Here is a 21,451-nt window from a genome sequence, read left to right as displayed (position 1 = left end):
TAAGAGTTGTATGAGCCCCTAATAAAACGATTAAAAATTTTTTTTAATAAAATAAACATTTTCTCCAAGAGTGAAAAGAGAACTTACCCCCAAACTACTACCCAACCAAGGTAGTCAAAACAGCCTGGCCCTTGTACAACAATAGTTACGTAAACAAATGGAAGAGAAGAGAGCCCAGAAGTACATCCGTCCACCTACAGGCAACTGATAGTGATGCAGGGCTGAAAGTGATTAAATGGGAAAGAGAGTGTTTCCTCAACCAATGGTTCTGGAAAAATTGTATTCTCACTTACAGAAGAATGAAACTGGATCCACACCTCATTCCATATACAAAACTAACAAAGAAAAACCACCTCAAGGAAGGATTAAAGGCCTAGACATAAACCCTAAACTTTAAAGACCATCAATGATAAAATAGGGACAGATTTAAGGACCTTAATACATGGCATAAACATGCTATTAAACATAACACAAAACACAACAGAAGACAAAATAGATGACTGGGACTTCCTAAAGATCAGACACCAAGGGCATCAAAAGACTTCCTCCAAAGAGAACCCACAGCCTGGAAAAACGTTGATAATCGGACAAGGAATTCATCTCTAGAATCTTCACCGAAGCTCACAAGCGCCAGAATAACAAATGGTGGGGAGGGTGCAGAGAGATTGGAGCCCTCACTCCCTGCTGTTGGGGCTGTAAAACTGTCCAATCACTTTGGAAAAGGGTATGTGCTCCTTCAAACAACTGGGACTAGAAACAGCGTAGGATCCAGCTATCTCTTTACTTGGCATAGACATACCGTATATACTCGTGTACAAACCAAGTTTTTCAGCACATTTTTAATGCAGTTTTTGTGGTAAAATTAGGTGCCTTGGCTGATATTCGGGTCGGCTTATACTTGAGTATATACGGTACCTTAAAGAAGTAAAAACCTTAGTAAGAACAGACACATGCACATCTATGTTTATCCTAGCACTATTTACAATAGCAAATTGGAAACAACTCAAATGCCCATCAGTGGAAGAATGAATAAATAAACTTCATTACATATACACAATTAATACTCCCATCATTAAAGAATTATTATGAAATGTGTAATGACATGGATGGCTTTAGAGGACGTTATGCTAAGGGGAAAAGTCACTAAGAAAAGGACAGATAACACATTGTATGAGACCACTGTTATAAAGGGAAAAATCAAGATAAAAGTTTTCATTCCAAAAGAAACAGACTGATGGGTCCCAGGGGTGGGGGGTGGGAAGGGAAGGGAAGGGAGAAGCAACAGGTTAGAGAGTAGGCAGGTGGTAGCCAAGGGGAAGGGGAAATAATATAAGACAAGAGGAAGTAAAAAGGGGGAAAAGTGGGGGTGGCAGTGTTGGGTAAGAATGGGGCAATCTATTAGAAGGTTTGATAAGTCAGTTAAATTGTGGCATACAAAAATGGTTATCTGAAATGTAAGCCCCCACCTAATTCACAGTAAATGTTCAAAGGACAAATGTTATATGAGATCTACTCTTATAAAAAGTCAAGGAAAGGCTTGCACACAGAAAGAAATTATCGTTGGTGGGAGAAGGGAGGAAGGGAAATCAGTGACCAGAGAGGGGACCTGTGAAGATCTGAGCGAAGGGAAAAGCAATCTACAATAAGGGGAATGGCAGCACCACATGACCAAGGCAAAGGAAGACGCTGGAGTCCCGAGAGACAGAGCAAAAGGCAACAGTGGTCACTACGATCACCCACACATCCTGCAATAATAGTAATAACAAACAATAGTTTATGAGTGGATGCATAGGTAGATACACAAGCTGAAGAGGTGTGGGATGGCATATGGGAGTATATCCCAAGTGTATATAGGTTTGGCAGAGGATTTTACTATATATATACATATATTTGTGTGTGTGTGTGTGTGTGTTGCAAATATATCCAAGTATACAGTAGAACATACAGGGGCAAAGGCATAAAAACTTGTTAGCCATAATCAAACTCCTTAAGGGACTGAGTCCCTGAATTTGGGGGCTTGGTTCCATAGTCTTGAGGGACATCTAGGTGGATTGGCAAAACATGGTCCACAAAGACAGTGTTCTACATCTCCCTTTAGTGACTAAAGGCTTGAAAGCTTGCAAGCAGCCATCTAAAATGCAATTACTGCTTTCTCTCCATCTGGAACAATGAAAAATGAGGAAATTCGAAGACCAAGGACTAATGAAACACATGAACTACAGCTTCTATTGGCTTGAAACTAGAAGAAGCAGATGATGATTGGCTACCAACCTCTCTCACTGGAATCACGATAGAAAGTCCTAGACATAGTGGGAGAAAAATGTAGAACAAAATTTAAAATCATGACAAAGGCCAGACTTACTGGCCTGATGACAACTAATGGAACCTCTGAGTCTGTATAGTCCTTGGACAGTCTTCAAGGACTGGGACTGAAGCCACCCTGGGGACATCTTTCAGCCAAACAAGAGGCAACCAAAGGAGACCTGAAGAACATTTGCCCCAAAACAAAGTTCAGAAGGCAGGAAGGTGCAGGAAAGGACAAGTGGAAATGGGAAACTCTGCTCAGCTAGCAAAAGATAAAGCGCCTGGGGTCTTAAAGGCTTGAAGGTAAACAAGTGGCCATGTAGCTTGGATGCAACAAAGCCCACATGGAAGAAGCACACCAGCCTGTCTGATCACCAGGTGTCAATGGAATTAGGTATCAGGCATCAAAGAACAAAAAAAATCATATCATTGTGAATGAGGGGGAGTGCAGAGTGGAGACCCAAAGCCCATCTGTAGGCCACTGGACATCCCCTTACAAAAAGAAGGGTCACGGTGAGGAGATAAGCCAGTCAGGGTGCAGCTTAGCAACGATGAAACACAACTTTCCTCTAGTTCCTAAATGCTTCCTCCACCCACTATCATGATCCCAAGTCTACCTTACAAATCTGGCTAGACCAGAGCATGTACACTGGTACAGATAGGAACTGGAAACAGAGGGAATGCAAGACAGATGATTCCTTTAGGACCAGTGGTGAGAGTGGCAATACTGGGAGGGTGGGGTAGAAAGGGGGAACTGATTACAGGGATCTACATATAACCTCCTCCCTGGGGGATGGACAACAGAAAAGTGGGTGAAGGGAGGCGCCGGACAGTGTAAGCTATGACAAAATAATAATTTATAAATTATCAAGGGTTCATTAGGGAGGGGGGAACATGGAGGGAGGGGGGAAAATGAGGAGCTGATGCCAAGGGCTTAAGTGGAGAGAAAATGTTTTGAGAATGATGAGGGCAACGAATATACAAATGTGCTTTACACAATTGATGTATGTATGGATTGTGATAAGAGTTGTATGAGCCCCCAATAAAATGATTTTTTTTTAAAGGGAAAATCAGGGAGGACATGGGACAAATGTTGTTGCTTTGTGGGGATGACCATTAATGTCATGAATCAAAATGTATATAAATTGTTGAATGTAAACTTTCACCCAAACCACAATAAATTGTTCCAAAAAAATGTTGCTGTGACTTTTTTAAAGGGCATACATACATACATACATACATACATACATATATATATACATACATACACATACATATGCAGCAAGCACTGAGCATACAGTTCACATCCTTCCTTCATGTAAAATATATTTACTCCCTCCTTGAGACAGCCCCCACCCCTCCTAAAGTCCCATTCCAATATGGCATCATCCAGGATCTCATTGAGGTCTGGTCCGGGTGTAGATGAGATTCCTTGGGTTACAGTTTTGGAGGACAGATCCTTGAATATTGTCCCTCTTGATCTGAAAACGTGAACTGAAGAAACAAATCATTTGCCCACCTCCCCGCCACTAGCCAACATATAATGACCAGGCATAGTATAACCTTCCCAATTTCCTGACTCCTCTGAGCTCCACAAGAGTCCTAGTAGTGTCATGGGATAAGAGTTACACTGCGGATCTCAAGGTCACTGTTCAAAACACCAGCCGCTCTGTAAGGGAAAGATAAGGCTTTCTCCTTCCTTTAAAAATGGACAGGCTTGGAAACCCACAGGGCCAATTCTACTCTCTCCTTGAGGGTGGCCATAAGTCAGCGTTGACTGGATGGCGGTGATTTGGGCAGTGAGACACCACAGATATCCTACTGAATATCTCAGATACCTCAAATTTAACATGTTAAAATGAGCTCTTTTTTCTGCTGCTTCACCTCACTTCCTCCATAAATCTGTTTTGGTTTGCCTATGCAGGTCCATAGTCTCACCATTCACCTGGTTGCCCTACTCAATGCCCAGGGTTCATCCTTAACCCTTTTCTTTCCCTCACCTCTACATCCAGTCATCAGCAAGTTCTATATTTTCTTTTTCCAATTATATATATACACACACATTTATATATTAATGATACATAAATATACTTAAATCTAATGTAATAATTTAAAGTTATATTTAAATCTCACCTGTATTGTAATCTTTTCATCGGTCAACCTGCTCTATTCTTGTTCTCTTTGACATAGCAGTCACAGTTGTACTTAAAGTCATCTGAGTGTATCTGGTGGTGGTACTCTTACTGAAAACTTTCCGTGACTTCCTCCAGTGCTGTGAGTGAAATTCAAATTCTTTACCGTGGTCTTAAAGGCGCCTCTGACCCCACCCCCTGCCACTTTGCCCCGACTCACCGTGCTTCTCGCCTCCAGCCTTCCTCAAGTCCCTGGACCATCCAGGCTCTCCACAAGGGTTGGTCCTTGGCCTGTACACATGCGTTTCTCTCTGCCTGGAATAATCTTTCCCAGCATCCCAACTCATCAGTCTTCATATGGCATTCCTTACGATGCTATCTAATTGGGCACTCCACAGGCCACCCAATTATTCTTTGTCACTGTTTCTCTACCTCTACAAAACTTAGCCCACTTTTAAGTGCGTGTGTCTAGTTATCATTCGTCTTCCTAACTAGATCAGGTCAGGGGCCGTGCCTGTGCCACTCACCGATGTGTACCCAGGGCTCGGCAGAACCCTTCATCTGCACTCGATACATCTCCACTGAATGTTGTGTAAAGGTGTAATTTTGTTTTGAGACCACACATTAATAATTAATAAGAAATTGCTAAATACATTGTGTCCTTTTTCTTTTCTTTCAGTAATTGCCCTTCCTTTTTGGCTGCTGCTGTAGCCAGAGCCACATCCGATGAAGTCCTTCAGAGTGATCTTTCTGCGCACTGTCTACCAAAGGAAACGGATGGGACAGAAGGAACTGTGGGCAAGTGCTGCTCTACGTTACTTGTTTTAAAATATTATCATCTCATGGTCAGCGAGCCACAGAAAATGTCTGCAAAATACGACATCGAATTGCATTTACCCAACCAGTTGATTATATAGTGGTAGCAAGAGGAAAAGAGATGCGAAAGCCCATATTTTTTACATAGATCAGTAAGTGGAGAGAAGTAGAGGGAAAACAGACAAGTGTATAGGGAATTGGAGCAACAGGAGGTTGGCCAAATATTATCTGGATAAATAGAGCTAAGTAGAGAATGTGAAGGCAGAATAGAAAAAAATGACCAGGTGAGAGGGGGCAGGGGAGGGTGAAGAAAACCCATCAAGAATCCAAGTGAAAAATCACGTATGAAAATTCAACAAATCAGGCAATGAATGTACAAATGTGCTTTACATAATTGATGTAGGTATGGACTGTGATAAGAGTTGTATGAGCCCCTAATAAAGTGATTACAAATAAATAAATAAAACAGAATCAGTTTAAAAAAAAAGAAAATTCAAGAAATCAGTTGTGATTGAAGTTGTTAATGATATTAAGTTTTTATCTGTTAATAGAGCTAAGACAGAGTGTAACATAGGGTTTCATTGCATTCCTGGTTTTCCTCCCAGGCAGACGAGGAGGCTCTTGATTAACGAAGGCATATTTGCAAATGCACTGGGCTTACCCATATCTGACCGGCTCGAAAGAAATGCTGATGTATTTTCCAATAAGAAATTACTACTCAAAATTGTTAAATATTTTTAATAGTTCATGCTATTTATTCTATTTTAAGCATTTGCCTTTAAAGTACATAATGAATCAGAGGAGCTGGATTCCCAAAGATGTGCGCAAGAGATCGAAGCAAACACGCCTGCTCTTCTTTTATCTTTAGGCTTGTTTTTGTCAGAAAATTGGCCAGGGCTGAATTCCTCCACTGATTTTTATTGGTAGTAATTGATCCACCCGGAACCAAGTTGTTCCAGAGTCAAATTGGATGGAATTCCTGCTACGAGGCGCTGGTCTTTCCTCTGGTGTGTTTCTAGAGTAGAAGCCCCATGCTGAAAAGAGGAGGGAGGCCAAGTGATGCTTCACCACAGCCGCGGCGAAGGCTGACTCAGCGCAGCTCAGCGCAGCCACAGTAACAGCTGATGAGTAATTTACAGCTGTGAGGGGGTAGATTGCTACTTTGGACAATTTTCTTTCTTGCACCCATTTTTTATTGTTTTGTGTGTTTTTTTCTTCATTTCAAGCAGCAAGTTTGCGTATAGATGCCCCACACCTTTCCCTGTAGGTGGAGAATATTTCGTGTAGCAAAGTTTGACATGTTTCCCTACATGCCTAGTTGGGAAGAGTTTTCTTTGGATGGGCACCACTGATCCTTCTGATTTTTTTGTTTGTTTCTTTTCCCCCCAAGGTATTTACCACTGAACATTGCTGAATGTCTCTAGGCCATTAGTGCGATTTAGAGTGACCCACTATAATTCTAGACCGTTTTCAAAGCCCTTAATTAATTGAACAGAAATCACTTTGGTGTGAAGTCTCTGCAGGGCACAGTGGGTTTACCAGACATCAGGTGGGGAAATGCACATACTGAATAAGGCTGGTGCCACTGCTTAAAGGCATTGGCGTCCCCACCACTGGCCCTTCTAGTTTGTTGTTTCCAAAAGTAGGCTCTTTATTTAAAACCCTGTAGTTTTAAAGTTCATTTTATGTTTTGGCCATCTCCAACAGTGACCTTGACAAGTGACCTTGGACATCTGACTTGGTTAAAATTTAGTTGAACAGTTACAACGTCTGCCCAGACAACTTAAAAGCAATTTGAAATATCCCAAAATGTGAAAAAGATTCAAGAGGAGGAAATAATCACCTAGCAGAGGAAGTGAAATGATTCTGAGAACTTTGTCCAAATCAATTTGTAAATATCTGGATATTTTCTACAGAAAGATAAATTAATAATGTTTACCACAGAGGAAAGAGATTGAGAAAACTGTTAAGGACTTGTCTCCCCTAGGGAGATCGATACCTCCTACGCCCAGCCATGATTCCACAGGTGAACATTTTTAAACTGTGAAAGGCAGATCATACCACGTTTAAAAGTGAATATCCCAATTGCAAAGAGACAGAAGGAAAATTTGCATAGCATTATATTGGTACCAAAACCTGCCTCAGACAAAACTGAAAAAGAAAATGAGACCAGCATTAGTAATCAATTTTTAAAATCTTAAGTAAAATATTTATATAGAGAGTACAACAGTTAATTCATTCAATGAGTATTGTATTGAAGGCCTACCATATGCTTAGCACTGTACTGGGAAAGCAGCAGCGAATAAAACAGAAATTTTGGGAACTTCATTTGCATAATATATATTAATAGGTCAAAAGAAAACAGTCATCTTTAACTGTGCCAAAAAGGCATTTGATAACATTCAATGTCCACTCTGAATTTTTTCACTATTCCTAAAATGGGATTATATGGATACATCTTAAACAGTAGGACAAAAATGGGGCTCAAATTGAAATCTAGCATTTACCCGTAGTCATGATGAAGGCTTCTCACTGTTATCACTCAGGAATTTTTTGTTGGAAATGACCAAACCACACATTGGCTTTAACAGAGGAGAATTGAACCTCCAAGGTTAGGGTGACGTCACACATAACTAGATTCCTCAGGTCCTGACATGTATTTTCAGGCTCCGTGCAGTTGTAAGATGGTTGCTCTGGATGCCAGGCCTTCCTCTTCGCAGGTTCAAGTTCAGCAGGGGGGGAAAGGTATCTTTTCTCAGTTGGCTCATCCATACGTCCCAGGATTCACTTTAATTGTTTCAATTTGAATCATTTCCCATTACTGAACCAATCACTATGACCCCTAAATATGACTTTCTAACTGGCTGGGTCCAAATCACATGTTCTATCCCTACCTGCACATGGGTGGAATGGGCAAGAGGAAATGTCACTGGAACAAGAAGAAATGTGTGCTAGGTAGCAAACACACAGTAAAGCAAGGCTCTGACTCAAAACAGCAAGTGAATAAAATAAAGTAATTAGGAACACAGAGATGAAGGAATATGCAGGATCCATGTGAAAGTTGTGTCCAGCAATATCAAGAGGATTCCGATTAGTGAAACAATATAACTTGATCCAGGATAAGATTCAATATGAAAAAGATGTCGTCCCCCCCAAATTGTTCTATAAATTCAATGTGATCCTAAACACAATGCCAACAGCTCTGCCAAAAACAAACTTGGCAAAATGACTGTAAAGCTCCTCTGGAAGAGTACATGTGGTGAAGTATACAAGCAACATTTTTAAAAAGTAAGAGTCCTGCTGATATTAAAACAAAATATAAAGCTACTGTGATTTGTAGCTAATGATGCCATTGTAGGAATCGGCGGAAAGACTCGTGGAACAGAATTAAGGATCAAGAAGCATCGACGTATTTGAATATTTGGGTGATTGATTTATATATCCTTTTGCTGATTTGATCAACCAACATTGAGTGAGCCCCTGCTATGTGCTAAGTGCTGTACTGTGACTGGCCGAGGCCACTTAGGGCACAGTCTGCGTCTGCGGTTCTAACTCAGCAGTCGAAGAGCACGGCTTCCGAGTTCAAAGTCCAGAAATGAAGACCGTGTGGAGTTCCCACAGCACAGCAAAAGCTCCTCCATCAAGGTCACCAGTTAGAGTAGATGCCATGGACAGAGTGTGCGGGGGCTGGGGGGGCGGGGGACGGAGAAGAAAGGAAACAACTGGCAGAGGGTCTGGAGAGAGGCAGTAGTTGTGCCCCACCCAATTCAATGCATAAGTCAGAGTGACCAGCACTGCCCCACAGGAGAGCTAATGCTGCCCAGCACGGTCGCCACAAGTCACACGTGGTTATTGAGCACTTGACCTACAGCTAATGCAACCGAAGAACGGCACCTTAAACGCCATCGAATTTTAACTCGTTTTCATCTCAATAGTCGCATGTGGCTAGTGGTTGCCTGACTAGACAGCGCGGGTCCATCTATCATAATAAAAACAACACACAGGAATGATAGAAAAGTTCAGTTATAATTCGGGAATATGAGAATAATCCCGACAGCCTCTATCAGTTGTTTGTTTCATCTACTGCCTGCCCCCCTTCAAGTCCTGAGCTGGCAGGGCCAGCTTGCAGTTCTCTGTGGTGACTGCCGAGCAGGACACAGCCATCTGAGTCTGCATTTTGGGGGTGCTGCTGCAGAGACAAGTCAGATGAGAGAGAGACTCAGGCAGAAAGTAGGAGGTTCTGGCAACTGGACTTTTTAAAAACCCAGAGCTGCTCAAAATGCAATGTTGAGTTGGCTATTGGCCTGTTTGCCTCAGTTACACTCCACCTCAGGCTGCATTGGCTCTGTGAACTTTTTTCTTTTCCAAGTGTACCCTGGGTTCTCAAGTCATACAAAAATGTTAAGGTACAGGAAGCCATCAAGCAAAGTTTATTATCATTCTGATTAGTGTGTGTGTGTGTATGTGTGGTCAGCTCTCTGAATGGAATCATTTCTCCTAGAATGCTGACTAAGAAAACGGGTAAATGTACTAGTCACAGAGAGAGGCAAAGGCATATCTGGGACTAAAACAGAAAATGGGAATCCAAGTTCCTAGGCTGTTCTAGAACACTGTCTCTTCTTTGGGATTTGCATGCTGGATTGGGGGAGGGATGTGCAGCGATGGCCCATCTGGCAGACATTTCTTCAGGCTGTCAGGTTCAATCTCATTCAGTATAAGGAAAAACTCTTCTTTCAGGGTGTGTGTGTGGGTGGGTGTAGGTTCTGTCTTTTTACATAGGAGACCTTCTATAACACTGGTCTGAGAAAACCTCATCTCCCTTTGGTTTTTCATACCTGCAACTTGAGTGGGGGCGCTGAATGATGTAAGGTACTGTCTTCTCTTCAATACCTTTCCAGTCCTCCTGTGACCTGTGTAAATCCACCCAGCTTGGGAATGCAGGTCAGCCTCACAAATAGGCTACTGCTCTGCTTACAGAGTCTAGGGTAAAGAACGCTAGTCATGTCACCCGTCCTGTGAGATCTCCTTTTTTCTACTCAAGGTCACATACAGAGAGAAATTTTATTTTTTTGTCCTTTGATGCTGACCAGTAGCGTCAAGCTTTAATAAACAAATGCATTCATTTACAAAACATATTCAGTTCAGCTCCAAATGAGGATCAGCTAGAGGTGAGAGAAGCATTAGGGAGCTGGAGGTAAAGGTAGAAGCCAGGAAGAGGCAGAGACAAATGGTCATCAAGGTAAATGCTGCTTCTTCCTGTAGTTTGTAAATGACCTGTTTTCATAGGCCTCCCATCTTCCTCCTAGCCAGGTGTTCTCCTCAATGCAGGAGGCTTTGCCCTCCACTGATAACGGTGCCTACCCACCCCACCCTGGAATCTGAGCTCTGAGCATGTACCAGTGGCCAGAGCAGCATCTTCCTGGGACGGGAGCAATCAAGCCTAGGAATGGATCCAGCCCTGAGGTTTCCTCCTCAGGACACAGGTTATCTTAGTGCAGGCGCCAACACACGTTTCTCCACTAGACTGGCTGTCATTTTCTCTCTGCAGAAGCAGCGTTTTCATGTCTCGAGCACGATGCATTTCTTCCATTAAAGATGAGTTTGCCGAAGGTGACCTACTTCTATCGTTAGCACACCAGCAAGTGAAACACAGTTTTCAAGGCTGTTCATGGGGGTCCTGTGTTTCCTTCACAGAGATTGAGACGGTGAAATTGGCCCGCTCTGTCTTCAGCAAACTGCATGATCTCTGCTGCAGCTGGGTGAGAGACTTCCCTCTGCACAGGAGGCCCCGGCTCTATTATGAGACATCGATCCATGCCATCAAAAACATGCGCAGGAAGATGGAGGACAAACACGTCTGCATTCCCGACTTTAACATGCTCTTCAACCTCGAGGTAAGAGGCATGCCCGGAGGGTCAGTGAGTTTCCTAGACAAAACGGAGCCCTCCCTGGTCCTGCTGGAAGAGTAGAACTCGAGTATTTCCAACAGTATCTCTGGTTGGTTTACTACACGGAACTTTAGAGTAAGCCTAACAGCCAAGTGGCACACATCTGCATACATGAGACAGCAGAAACGGAGTATTTATGTGGTATGTTTTTTTGAATAGGCAGTGCATTCATGCGGTTCAAAATTGGGGAGAAAAGAGCCCCCATAGCACCACAAGACCTCTCTCCCATTCTTGTCGCCAGGAGTCCTGGTGGCACCGTGCTGCAAGGTCAGTGGCTCGAAACCAGCAGCCGCTCTGCTGAGCAAAGACAAGGCTTTCTACTCCTGCCCATGCTTCCAGGCTCAGAAAGTCACAGCCGGTCCGCCCTGTCCGATAGGCTCACCATCAGCTGGACAGGACTCGATGGCACTGAGTTTGAGTTTTCTGATCCTGGTCTCCAAATGAAGCCAAGGAAAATTATTAGTTTCTTGTATAACCTTCCAGAGCTGTTCTATAAAATAAACAAAAAAAGGAAACTATATCTCAATTAAAGCTAGTGTTCTTTAGAGGAATCTATCTCTGTAGAATAACCCAATGGGGTTTATGACGGTCCCACATTCCCGTTACTGACGCAAGCCAGGGCACCAACATAAAAGGGTGAGTTTGCCGCTCAGCTAGCTGCTTTCTGTGATGTTCCTCTTCCGCTCTCCATCTCTGAGATAGGAGAGCAGCTGCTATTACATTTCATGACTCGCTCTGACTGACAAATTGGACCCACATGAGCCTTGTCAGCTTAATAACCATTTTCTTGTTATCTTTCTTGACTCTATTAAATGTATTATGCTAATGCAAACAGAGGCAGGTTTGTTTCCGTCCCGTCACTCACCTCTTTTCTTCACGCACGTCCATAACTTAAAAATTACAGCAGAGTAGTTTGTACAAAGCACCACATTTCTTTCATGGAGCTGCTGAATTTAAAGTTTAGCTGTCACAGCCCAATCCGGGTGTTGCTGCCACGTTGGTAATTGGTGCATAAGTTCTAAAACTAGATCCACTGATAGCACTGTTTCCAAAGGCTACCGGGCCCATGTAAGTGGGACCCCAAAGGCTATTGTGTGATAACAATCCTGGTTCTCACCACAATCACTTGAAGATTTTACTCACTATTGTTGTTGACTGACTTGCTGAGTTATCATTTTACCTCTTTGGGTCGAAATACGCCCAAAAGTGCAACACAGGAGCATCTCGGTATCGTGAAACAGGCTTTGAGGGCCATTTGTTACAACTCGTCTTTACATTTTATAAAATTTCCTACCCTCTGATCTGGCAATTGAGCTTAGAATTCTTTATGATAAGAGAGAGGAATACAGAAAGCTCTCACATGTTTTGTTAGACAAGTATTTTACACATTATGATAAATACTGGTTTAAATCATTACATACAGGGACTGGTAAGGCTGATACAATCATAAGATGTATATTAAATGTTTAAAAAACAGTGTCTGAATAGTCATAACATGGGAAAATGCTAATGATATAGTAACTGACAAAAAAGCAGGACATAGCATTTCATAGACAGGATGGTCCTGATTATCTGTGGATGGTGGGATTCTAGGTGGTATTTATTTCCTTCCTTACACTATTCCACTAGTCCAAATAAATCTAAATTATCTTGAAATAACTTACCAGTACAAACAAATCATTGATATTATTTTTTAACACAAAGTTATAGCAACCCCTTTTGCTTTGTCTGGTGCTCTATTGTCTAAGACAAACTCTCCCCGCCAATCTTGTTGAAAGTCACATTTTCTTGCCCCTTAGAGCTGATTGTCCCCGCCTTCCCCTTAACTCACCCCCCTAACCCCCATTTGAGGTGATCCCATATCAACTCACTCATTATTTTAAAGTGCTCGGGATCTGATGCCACCTTTCCATTTTCACCCTCGCTTTGTGCAACAAAGTTGCTACAAAGCCAGTGCTGCTTCACTGGAATTCCCACGTAGCAGGACATTCCTGGTCACGCGTCAGTTCTGTTCAACCACTTCGTCTCCAGTGGCCTTGACAGGTGGTGTTGGCTAAAGCGCAAAATCAACTCGTCAATGCCTGTTATTCAGCGTGGTCGCTGTCGGTGCCTTGGAGCCGGTTTTGACTCACGGTGACCCGTGTGCCAGGGGAGCACTGGGCCCTGAGTGCTCCAGGCTGTAAGTGTTAGGGGCACAGAGCGTCAGGTCTATCCGGGTGAACTTGAACCACCAACCAAACCCTAACCACTGTGCACCAGCGATGTTTGCATCAGGCATGGACTTCATTCCACCTAGGGAACTAGAAAGGCAGCAAAAACGAAGATGTCAATGGACGCGTTAGCTGCAAACTCTGGGCTCAGACCCGGCAGCCACTGTGAAGATGGCCGGGGCCCAGGCAGTGCTTCGTTCTGGGCAGAGACGGGGCCACTCACCACCTCGACCGTACCTAACAACAGGCAGTCGCAACATCATTACTCCCTGGACATGTCGACTTGATCATTGTGCAAATGTAGCACTGTCTGGTAAAAGAATTGTTTCAAAGCATAGATATATCTGTTTCTTAGTAGTCCCTGGGAGACGCACCTCATTCCTACCCGACAGGGGAGAAAACAAATGCAGGAAAATCAGAGGATTTGTTGAAGAATCAATAACAGGGTCTGAACTTCCCCGGGGCTCCTTGAGCCCAAGTAAAAATAAATGATGACTTGCAAATAAAAGCGTTACGCACTGTGGCCCACCAGGAGCCCAGAGCCAGTGAGCGACCAGTGCGTCACCCGGCTCCTGAGTGAGGGACACCTGATAGACAGACACTTGATGAAGACGCAAACTACTTGATGCGTAGATGTGACTTTTATGATTCGGACTCCTTTGTAGAGACCGAGCACAGGCTTGGAAGACCCCACAGGCTTTGAACTTCAGGGAGTGGGTGGGCCAGGAAGTGTGAAGTTCATCTTAGATCACGGAGTGAGACAAATTGTCCACCGCTCAGGGCATTTGGGCATCGCGTGTGGCTCCGGTTTGGCTAACTAGACTACTTCTGGGGAGAACTTAGTGTGACCATTGAATTGCTGTATATGGTGAGAATTCAGTGTGACTGACAGGAACGGTTTTGGAGGGACGGGTTAGGATTCAGAAGTCCCCCTATGTGCATGCTTTCGATGATGCATTTTCCATACGTCATTGGCCGGGTGCTGGGAGGCATTCTATTTCTTTTTGTTCTCTGGTCCTGATTTTATGGTTAAAGCACTTGCATTTTGAAACAAGCCCTCAATCCCTAACAGTTCTGCCCAATTCCTCCTCAGACCGCCTTTCCTCCCCTTCCCCCACCACCTGCACCAGCCATTTTGAAGCAAATATTGTGGATGGTTTCCACGGCACAGGGCAAGTTTGACCCAGAAGGGGCTCTTCAGCCTGAGCTTATTGGACATGTGTGTTCCACTCTTCTGGTATGTAAACACAGGTGCCCTAGTGCCGCAGGTATTTCAGCAATTGATCAGGGAGTCAGAAAAGGGAAACAGGCGTCTCATCATCTGGGCAGCACATGCAGCGGAGGAGCAGAGAGGGGGTACAGTGTTTCCAGGGGCGGGGCTCATTTGAATCAAGCTTGTCCTAACTCCATTAACTGTTGGCTGTGCTTCTGTTGACAGGACCAGGAGGAACAAGCCTACTTTGCCGTGTTTGATGGCCACGGTGGAGTGGATGCAGCCATTTACGCCTCCATTCATCTCCACGTTAACTTAGTCCGGCAGGAGATGTTTCCCCATGATCCTGCCGAGGCCCTGTGCCGGGCCTTCAGGGTCACTGATGAGCGCTTTGTGCAGAAAGCAGCTAGGGAGGTATGCCTTGTACTCGCTGTTCCCGGGTTCCCATTCATTTCATGCATCTCAGGAATGCACGAGCCTAGCTGAAGTTGGTCTGTGTTTAATGGGCTTTTTGGGTTTTCTCTTTCTGAGCAGGTATTCATTCACCAGTACCCCTGGTGGCATAGTGGTTTCTTGTTGGGCTGCTACTCTCAAGGTCGGCAGTTCAAACCCTCCAGCCGTTCTGCAGGAGAAAGATGAGGCTTTCTACTCCCGTAAAGAGTTCCAGTCTCAGAAACCCACAGGGACAGTTCTACCCTGTCTCATATATAGGGTTGCCATGAGTTGACATCGCCTCGATGGCAGTGAGTCTTGTTTGGGTTGGGCAGGAATTCCATGAAGTTCCCATCCAAATTGCGTTATTGACCACGGGATTGGATCCTGTTGTGAAGTCCAATTCTCTTTTCAGGAACAAGTTTCGCAGGAGCACTAGGCTGTCCTGTCTAGAAATTCTCAAGAGCTCACCGTTTTCTAGGAAAGCTCCTTTGTTGGATTTGACAGGTGAACTCTTTCTTACCCAGCACTGCCTGTCAGCTTCAGACGAGGGCCCTTTCTCTCAGCTGCCTTGCTGACAAGCTCTGGCTATGTGGTTAAAACAAAGGTCTCAGAAGGAAGGGGAAGCCAGGCTCACTCCTCCACCTGGCTCTTGGTGGGAGGCAGGGCTTTGTTTGGCATCTTGAGGGGAAACATAATTGGGGAGGATGGCTCTCGATGATCCCTGATCTGATGTTCTCTCTAATAGGCAGAGAAGCCGGAGCTAGTTCGTTAACACTGCTAAGGTTAATCAAAGCCACGTTTCCTACTCTGAGAGAATGACATAGGTCTCGAAGATTTTGATTTAATTAGTCATTCTGGGTACTGATATATAATTAATTACTAACTGTATATTGGATTTTTAACTAGGGACCAATAAAAAGACCAAAATAAGCCCTTAAAGTAATTATAGAATGTTATAGACCTAGAGAAAATAAGATTCCTGCCTTCTGAAGAAGGTCATCATTTAATCTATTTACTTGATCTCACAGCTGTGCTGTAAAGCAATGGTGGGCCTTGGGATGAAGGAAACAAATACCCAGAACTATCTGGAATGGAGCAAGGGTCATCATCTCTCTCTCCTTTTCCCTTTGGGGTTCCCAGTTTGGAGAAGGATGCAAATCCAATGACAGTGACCTCTCAGGTCCGCACCAAGGGGTGGGGCCGACGGACAAGTCCATCTTGGACCTCCGAGTTTCTAGAGGCTGGCTCGCAGCCTTATGAGGACCAGGCACGCAGATTAAGAGCTACATGGTCTTCTTCACCTTCTGTGTGCTCACAGTCTTGGCTTTCATGATGATTATGGATCCTGGTGTGGCTCAGTCCTTCTTGACAGTCTTCAGTCATCTGGCTTGGTCTCAGCACTTACTTTGCTCCTCCTTGGGCTGCCAATTGCTGGGAAGCAAGGAGCTATTCCTGTTGTGAAGCGGCCCTGCCTCCTGTTCTCTCCAGGGCATATGCACTGAAGTGTCTTTATCATGTATTCCAGGGGCTGCGGTTTTGAATGTTCTGTGTGGGAAGACGTTTTATTGGTGGGTGAGGATTTATAACAAACTTTCCCCATATAGGGAAAATGAGAAGTTGTTTTTCTCACTGGGGGCCTTTTACCACCCTTGACGCATTGGTTCTAATTTAGGCCAGGTCCTTAGTAACAGAAAGTCATGATCATTTGGTGGTGACTCATGTCAGATGGAGATGTCCTTTCAGTACAGCTAGCAGAGAAGTATCCAGAGCTGAAGTGCAGAGGTACTGAACTATTGTGCTGAAATAGCTCCAGGCTGTTAGTCCTCTGTGCAATGTCCAAAGAGCGAAGACTTTTAAAAATCTTGTGGGGAGGCCTTTTTCTAAAAAGGCGTGAGTATCACAGCCCTCCAGGGAATGAATGCATGTCACCCCTGAGCTCTCAACAGCCAGGGCATCGGAGCTCTTGGTCTGTATCAATCAGATGCTTTTTATTGTATTGATTTGTAAAGCACGGCCTTCCCCCACCCCACAGTTGGGTCAGTAACAAAACAGAGACCAGAACACAGGCATGTTTACGGAATGACAGTGGACTGAGCATTGGAGTCAGGAATAATAACTGTAGTTCTGTTTAATGTGCCAATCACCTGACCTGTGATACCTACCTGAATGTCAAATGTTGTTAACCATCTTCCCTGCCTCCAATACCTTATGGATCAGGTGGATGGTGTATTGTTCACATAAAAACACGCATGCGCATGAAAATGCATTAACATGACTGCCGCTTGTGAAACTGCATCACTAATTGTCCAGTTCCCAATGGCAGGGTTTTGATTAACTACACATTGCCATTAAATGAGAACGTCGTGGCTGTTTATCGTCACTAATGGCAGTTCTATCTGGACTATTTTCAGAGCTTAAGATGTGGGACCACAGGCGTGGTGACCTTTATCAGAGGCAACATGCTGCACGTGGCCTGGGTGGGCGACTCGCAGGTGATGCTTGTGAGGAAGGGCCAAGCCGTTGAACTCATGAAGCCGCACAAGCCCGACAGAGAGGTAAGTGCGGCCTCTCCTGCGGGGCGTGCGCAGAGGCGGTGTGCTCCTCTGTTAGGGTTCACTCGGCTGTGACAGTGACGGCGTCCTCCAGCAGCGGCCGCGGCCGGAGGAAACAGAACCTTGCTGGGAAGCTGTAGCGTACTGACGCGACTCTGCTGACAGGCAGATGAATAAACCGATTCCAGTGACACGCTTCTTTTTCTTGCACTGCCATGTAGGATGAAAAGCAGCGCATCGAGGCCCTGGGCGGCTGTGTGGTCTGGTTCGGTGCCTGGAGGGTGAACGGAAGCCTGTCGGTGTCCAGAGCCATTGGTAGGACATTTCTGTTGCTCCCGCTGTCCGTTTCGAGCGCACTACCTTAATGCCAATACAAGGCACCTACGAAGATCACACACATGAGCAGAGTGCTTACGATTATTATTTTAAAAAACAATGCTTTGATCGAACTCACCTGGCTTTGACTAACTTGGCAATTTGGAAATGAGCAGCAGTTGCCATCAATCCGATTCTGAGCTCATGGTGACCCCCGAGTGTCGGCGGAGAACTGTGCTTCGCAGGGTTCTCGATGGTTTAGGCTGGGGGGAGGGGCGGGGGATTGGGACCCACCAAGCTTTTCCTCTGCGTGGACAGAGCAGCCAACCTCCTCTAACCAAAAGGCTCGAGCAGGTGAATTGCACTCACCAGTCATTGAAGCCTTTGATCTTTGCTACACAAACTGCTTAAATGCACAGTGAGTCTCTTTCACTCCATTTTGGGTCTTGATTAGCTTAATCAGAAACTTCCAGAGAATGGAAGGCTCTTCACCTATTTTACCTTGCTTATGCCTTGAAAGAGGAGCCTTTCCATTCCCGCGAAGAGAAGAGTTGCCGTCTCAGAAACTCACGAGTGGGGGCAGTTCTGCTGTCTCAGAGGGTCGCTGTGGAGTTGCTATTGACTTGATGGCAGTGTTTGCTTTTAATACCTTTCAGCTTTTAAAATGCATGTTAGAAAGATAAATACAGAGTAAATGAATAGAAAAAAAGTACACGATTTTCTGTCTGTAAAATACAATTAAGTAGCCTGGTGGTGCAATGGTTGAGCACTTGACTGCTGACCCAGGGATAGCAGGCGGAGCCCCAGGGCTCTGTGGCAGACACCTGGTGATCTGCTTCTGCAAGGTGACAGCCTGGCAAACCCTGAGTCAGTTCTGCTCTGCCGCGTGAGGGCGCTGTGGGTCAGAATCAAGGGTGCAGCACCCAGCCACCAGTTACTTGCCAGATAACCCTGGAGTTTCCCAGAACCTGTCTTCCCCGGGACCGAAGCCCCGCAAAGGACCGGGCAGGCCAATGGAACTGCTTAAAAACAACAAAGTGCCAAGTTGATAGGACTTATGAAAGGCTCTGGATTCTCAGTTTGTGTTTTGTCTCCCTTAGGATGCTGGGTTTATTATTATCTGGGTTTCGTGGCTTAGCTTCACTTCCTGGATCTTCTAAAAGGATGAATCAGTATGTGTGTCAATATGGGTGATATGCATATCTGCTGCCTTCCGATAGAGATGAGGTGACTGGATACAGGGAAAGCATGGACAATCAGGACTCGCTCTGGTTGCCACGTGTAATTTATTATTGCCCCCCAATTCCAGAACATGAACAAAATCATAAGAAGATTGATTTCATTTCACCACCGATTGGAGTGCCTCCCCCTCGTTGGGGAGGTGCAGGCAAGCTGTGAAGTGGCCCGAACCTGAGCAGCAGAAGGCTGAAGGAAAAACAGATTCTCCCAAGGTTCTACATATACCTCCTGAAATTTAAGTGTTGGCTTTCCCTTGCACTGGGGAGTTATCAGGAACTTTGGAGTCGACCTTAAAGGGACTTTCTCACTTCTAAAATCCACCCATAGATAGAGTCAGAACACCCAAGCCCCCTTCCTCTTGACCTCACCTGGAGTCTCTGTCGGTGTGTTGAGAAGAGTCTGTAATACTAGTTATAGAACCTACTTACTAGAGAGTGCTTCCCATTTTCTTGTGTCTAAAAATATAGCACCGGCAAGGCAAACTGACAGCAAGGGAGGCTGTCCTTGAGGACGTGAGGAGCCAACAGAGGTGCCAGAGACAGGGACGGAGTTGGGTGTGAAGGATGGGCTTCTGGGTGGGAGCCCAGGCAGAGGGGTGTGCAGGCCCCTGGCGGGGGCGGGGGGATGAACAGACACAGGACAGCTCAGAAAGAGCAGAGGGTGGAAGGGGTGAGAAATGGAAAGGGTCAGTACGAGATTGGGAAACCCTAGTAAGTACAGGTGGAAGCAAGACCTGGTGAACCTCTTCTGTAAAGACGACCGCATCATTACAGGCTAATAAGAGGGTAGGTGTACAGGTCCAAGACAGAAATGGACCGGCTGTGGGAGTCGAGGAAAGCTAACTTGCAGGCTTCTAATCTGTGTGGCTGGAAAATGAAAGAGGCAGGTGCGAGAAAGAAGTCTGAAGGAGAGACAGGAGGACGAGTAAGTTCAGTGAAACGTCTCGGTAAGTGGAGGGGCCAGCGAAGGAAACCAGAGGTGACTGGGCATAGAAGCAGGGTGGCATAGGGTAAGAAGGGTCTCAGGGCAGCAAAGTGCCACAAAGGCCACAATATGGGCTGAAAAAATGACATGGGATATTAAAATGACGAAACCATCGGTGGGATTCGAGAGTATCTTATTCTCCAAATAAGCCCCTTGCCATCGAGTAGCTTCGGATTCATAGTGACTGCGGCTGTCATATTCGATGCGAGCAGACAGCCCCGCTGTCTGGATTGGTGGATTTGAACCACCAGCCTTGTGGTTAGCAGCCCATTGCTTATTATCCACAGTTCCACGGTTCAGTCCTACCTAGGAAATGAATGGCACTTGGAGCTTTCAAAGGAAAAGCTTTTCAATGGCTCCTTCCCATGAGCCTCCAGATTCCTGACCCCCAATCGACAGCGGCACATTATGTCTCCAGCATATGGAGAAAGGAGGACGAAGACAAAAGGATGCTGCCGTTTCTATCATGCAATGTATATTCATGCCCTCCTACCAAACTTGGGGGCGAAATGTCATGAATTTGACACCCAACAGAAGAGCAGGTGAAAAGCCAGAATTTTGGCAGCATTTTCTCTGTGCAGATCTTTGTATGTTCTGTTCCAAACTAACAGTTGCAGTAGTCTTTTAATTGAAGCACTAAAACAAGATTTTTGGGAACAGGATGACTCAGATCACATTTATTTTTAGAGCTAGAATTCAGAAAATAATAATGAAGATAATAATATAGTCAGGTAGAGTAGGGGATAGGGAAATTTAGCAACATGGATCAATGGGGGACACGGCATCCAAACCAGGCTTGAGGAGGATGGGCGGGCTGCTGGAGGAAACGACGGGCCTAGGGTAAGACCAGGGGCTACAGGTTCGGAGACGGAAGGGGAGAAGCTGGGAATTTACAGGACCAAAGACTAAGTTTCTTACCTGACAGATAAAACAATTATAGTAAAATAATCATCTGAGGTTCCAGGTGCCCCAATAACTTCCTGGATAGGTTTGGGGCCCACCTTGGTGCTGGTAGAACTATCCATTTTGAGATTTAGACAGGGATGCAAAATGTTGAAGAGAAACCTTTCTGGGTAGGACAGAGCCTATACCAGATAGCCGAATTTCCTCTCAGTAAGTACATTTATCTGCACTGACGAAGCCTATACAGGTAGCAAATGAGGGAGCTGGGCTTTGGACCCAGCCATCAGAGAGCTGTGCTAGTGCCCTTAACTACTAGGCTACATGCCATTATTTTACAAATGATAAAGCACTTCATAGATATTTGATTCCCCACCACTCTCTCTCCCTCCCTCCCTCCCTC

General features: G+C 44.9%; 1 protein-coding gene across 1 annotated transcript in view; it reads left to right on the top strand.

Moving 5' to 3' along the window:
- Positions 1 to 21,451, top strand: part of PPM1E (protein phosphatase, Mg2+/Mn2+ dependent 1E) — a 33,701-nt gene that overhangs the window by 9,029 nt on the left and 3,221 nt on the right. The window contains exons 2-6 of the mRNA XM_004707017.2: positions 5,116 to 5,234; positions 10,947 to 11,146; positions 14,849 to 15,037; positions 17,470 to 17,613; positions 17,832 to 17,925. Coding sequence (XP_004707074.2) covers positions 5,116 to 5,234; positions 10,947 to 11,146; positions 14,849 to 15,037; positions 17,470 to 17,613; positions 17,832 to 17,925 — 746 coding nt within the window. The remainder of the gene's footprint in view (positions 1 to 5,115; positions 5,235 to 10,946; positions 11,147 to 14,848; positions 15,038 to 17,469; positions 17,614 to 17,831; positions 17,926 to 21,451) is intronic.

The sequence above is a fragment of the Echinops telfairi genome, unplaced genomic scaffold (genome assembly GCF_000313985.2).
Source record: "Echinops telfairi isolate 266 unplaced genomic scaffold, ASM31398v2 ScPeMD7_7458;HRSCAF=8496, whole genome shotgun sequence".
In the NCBI taxonomy this organism is placed as follows: Eukaryota; Metazoa; Chordata; class Mammalia; order Afrosoricida; family Tenrecidae; genus Echinops; species Echinops telfairi.
The sequence above is the reverse complement of the archived record's forward strand: the minus strand, read 5'-3'. Positions and strand labels throughout refer to the sequence as shown.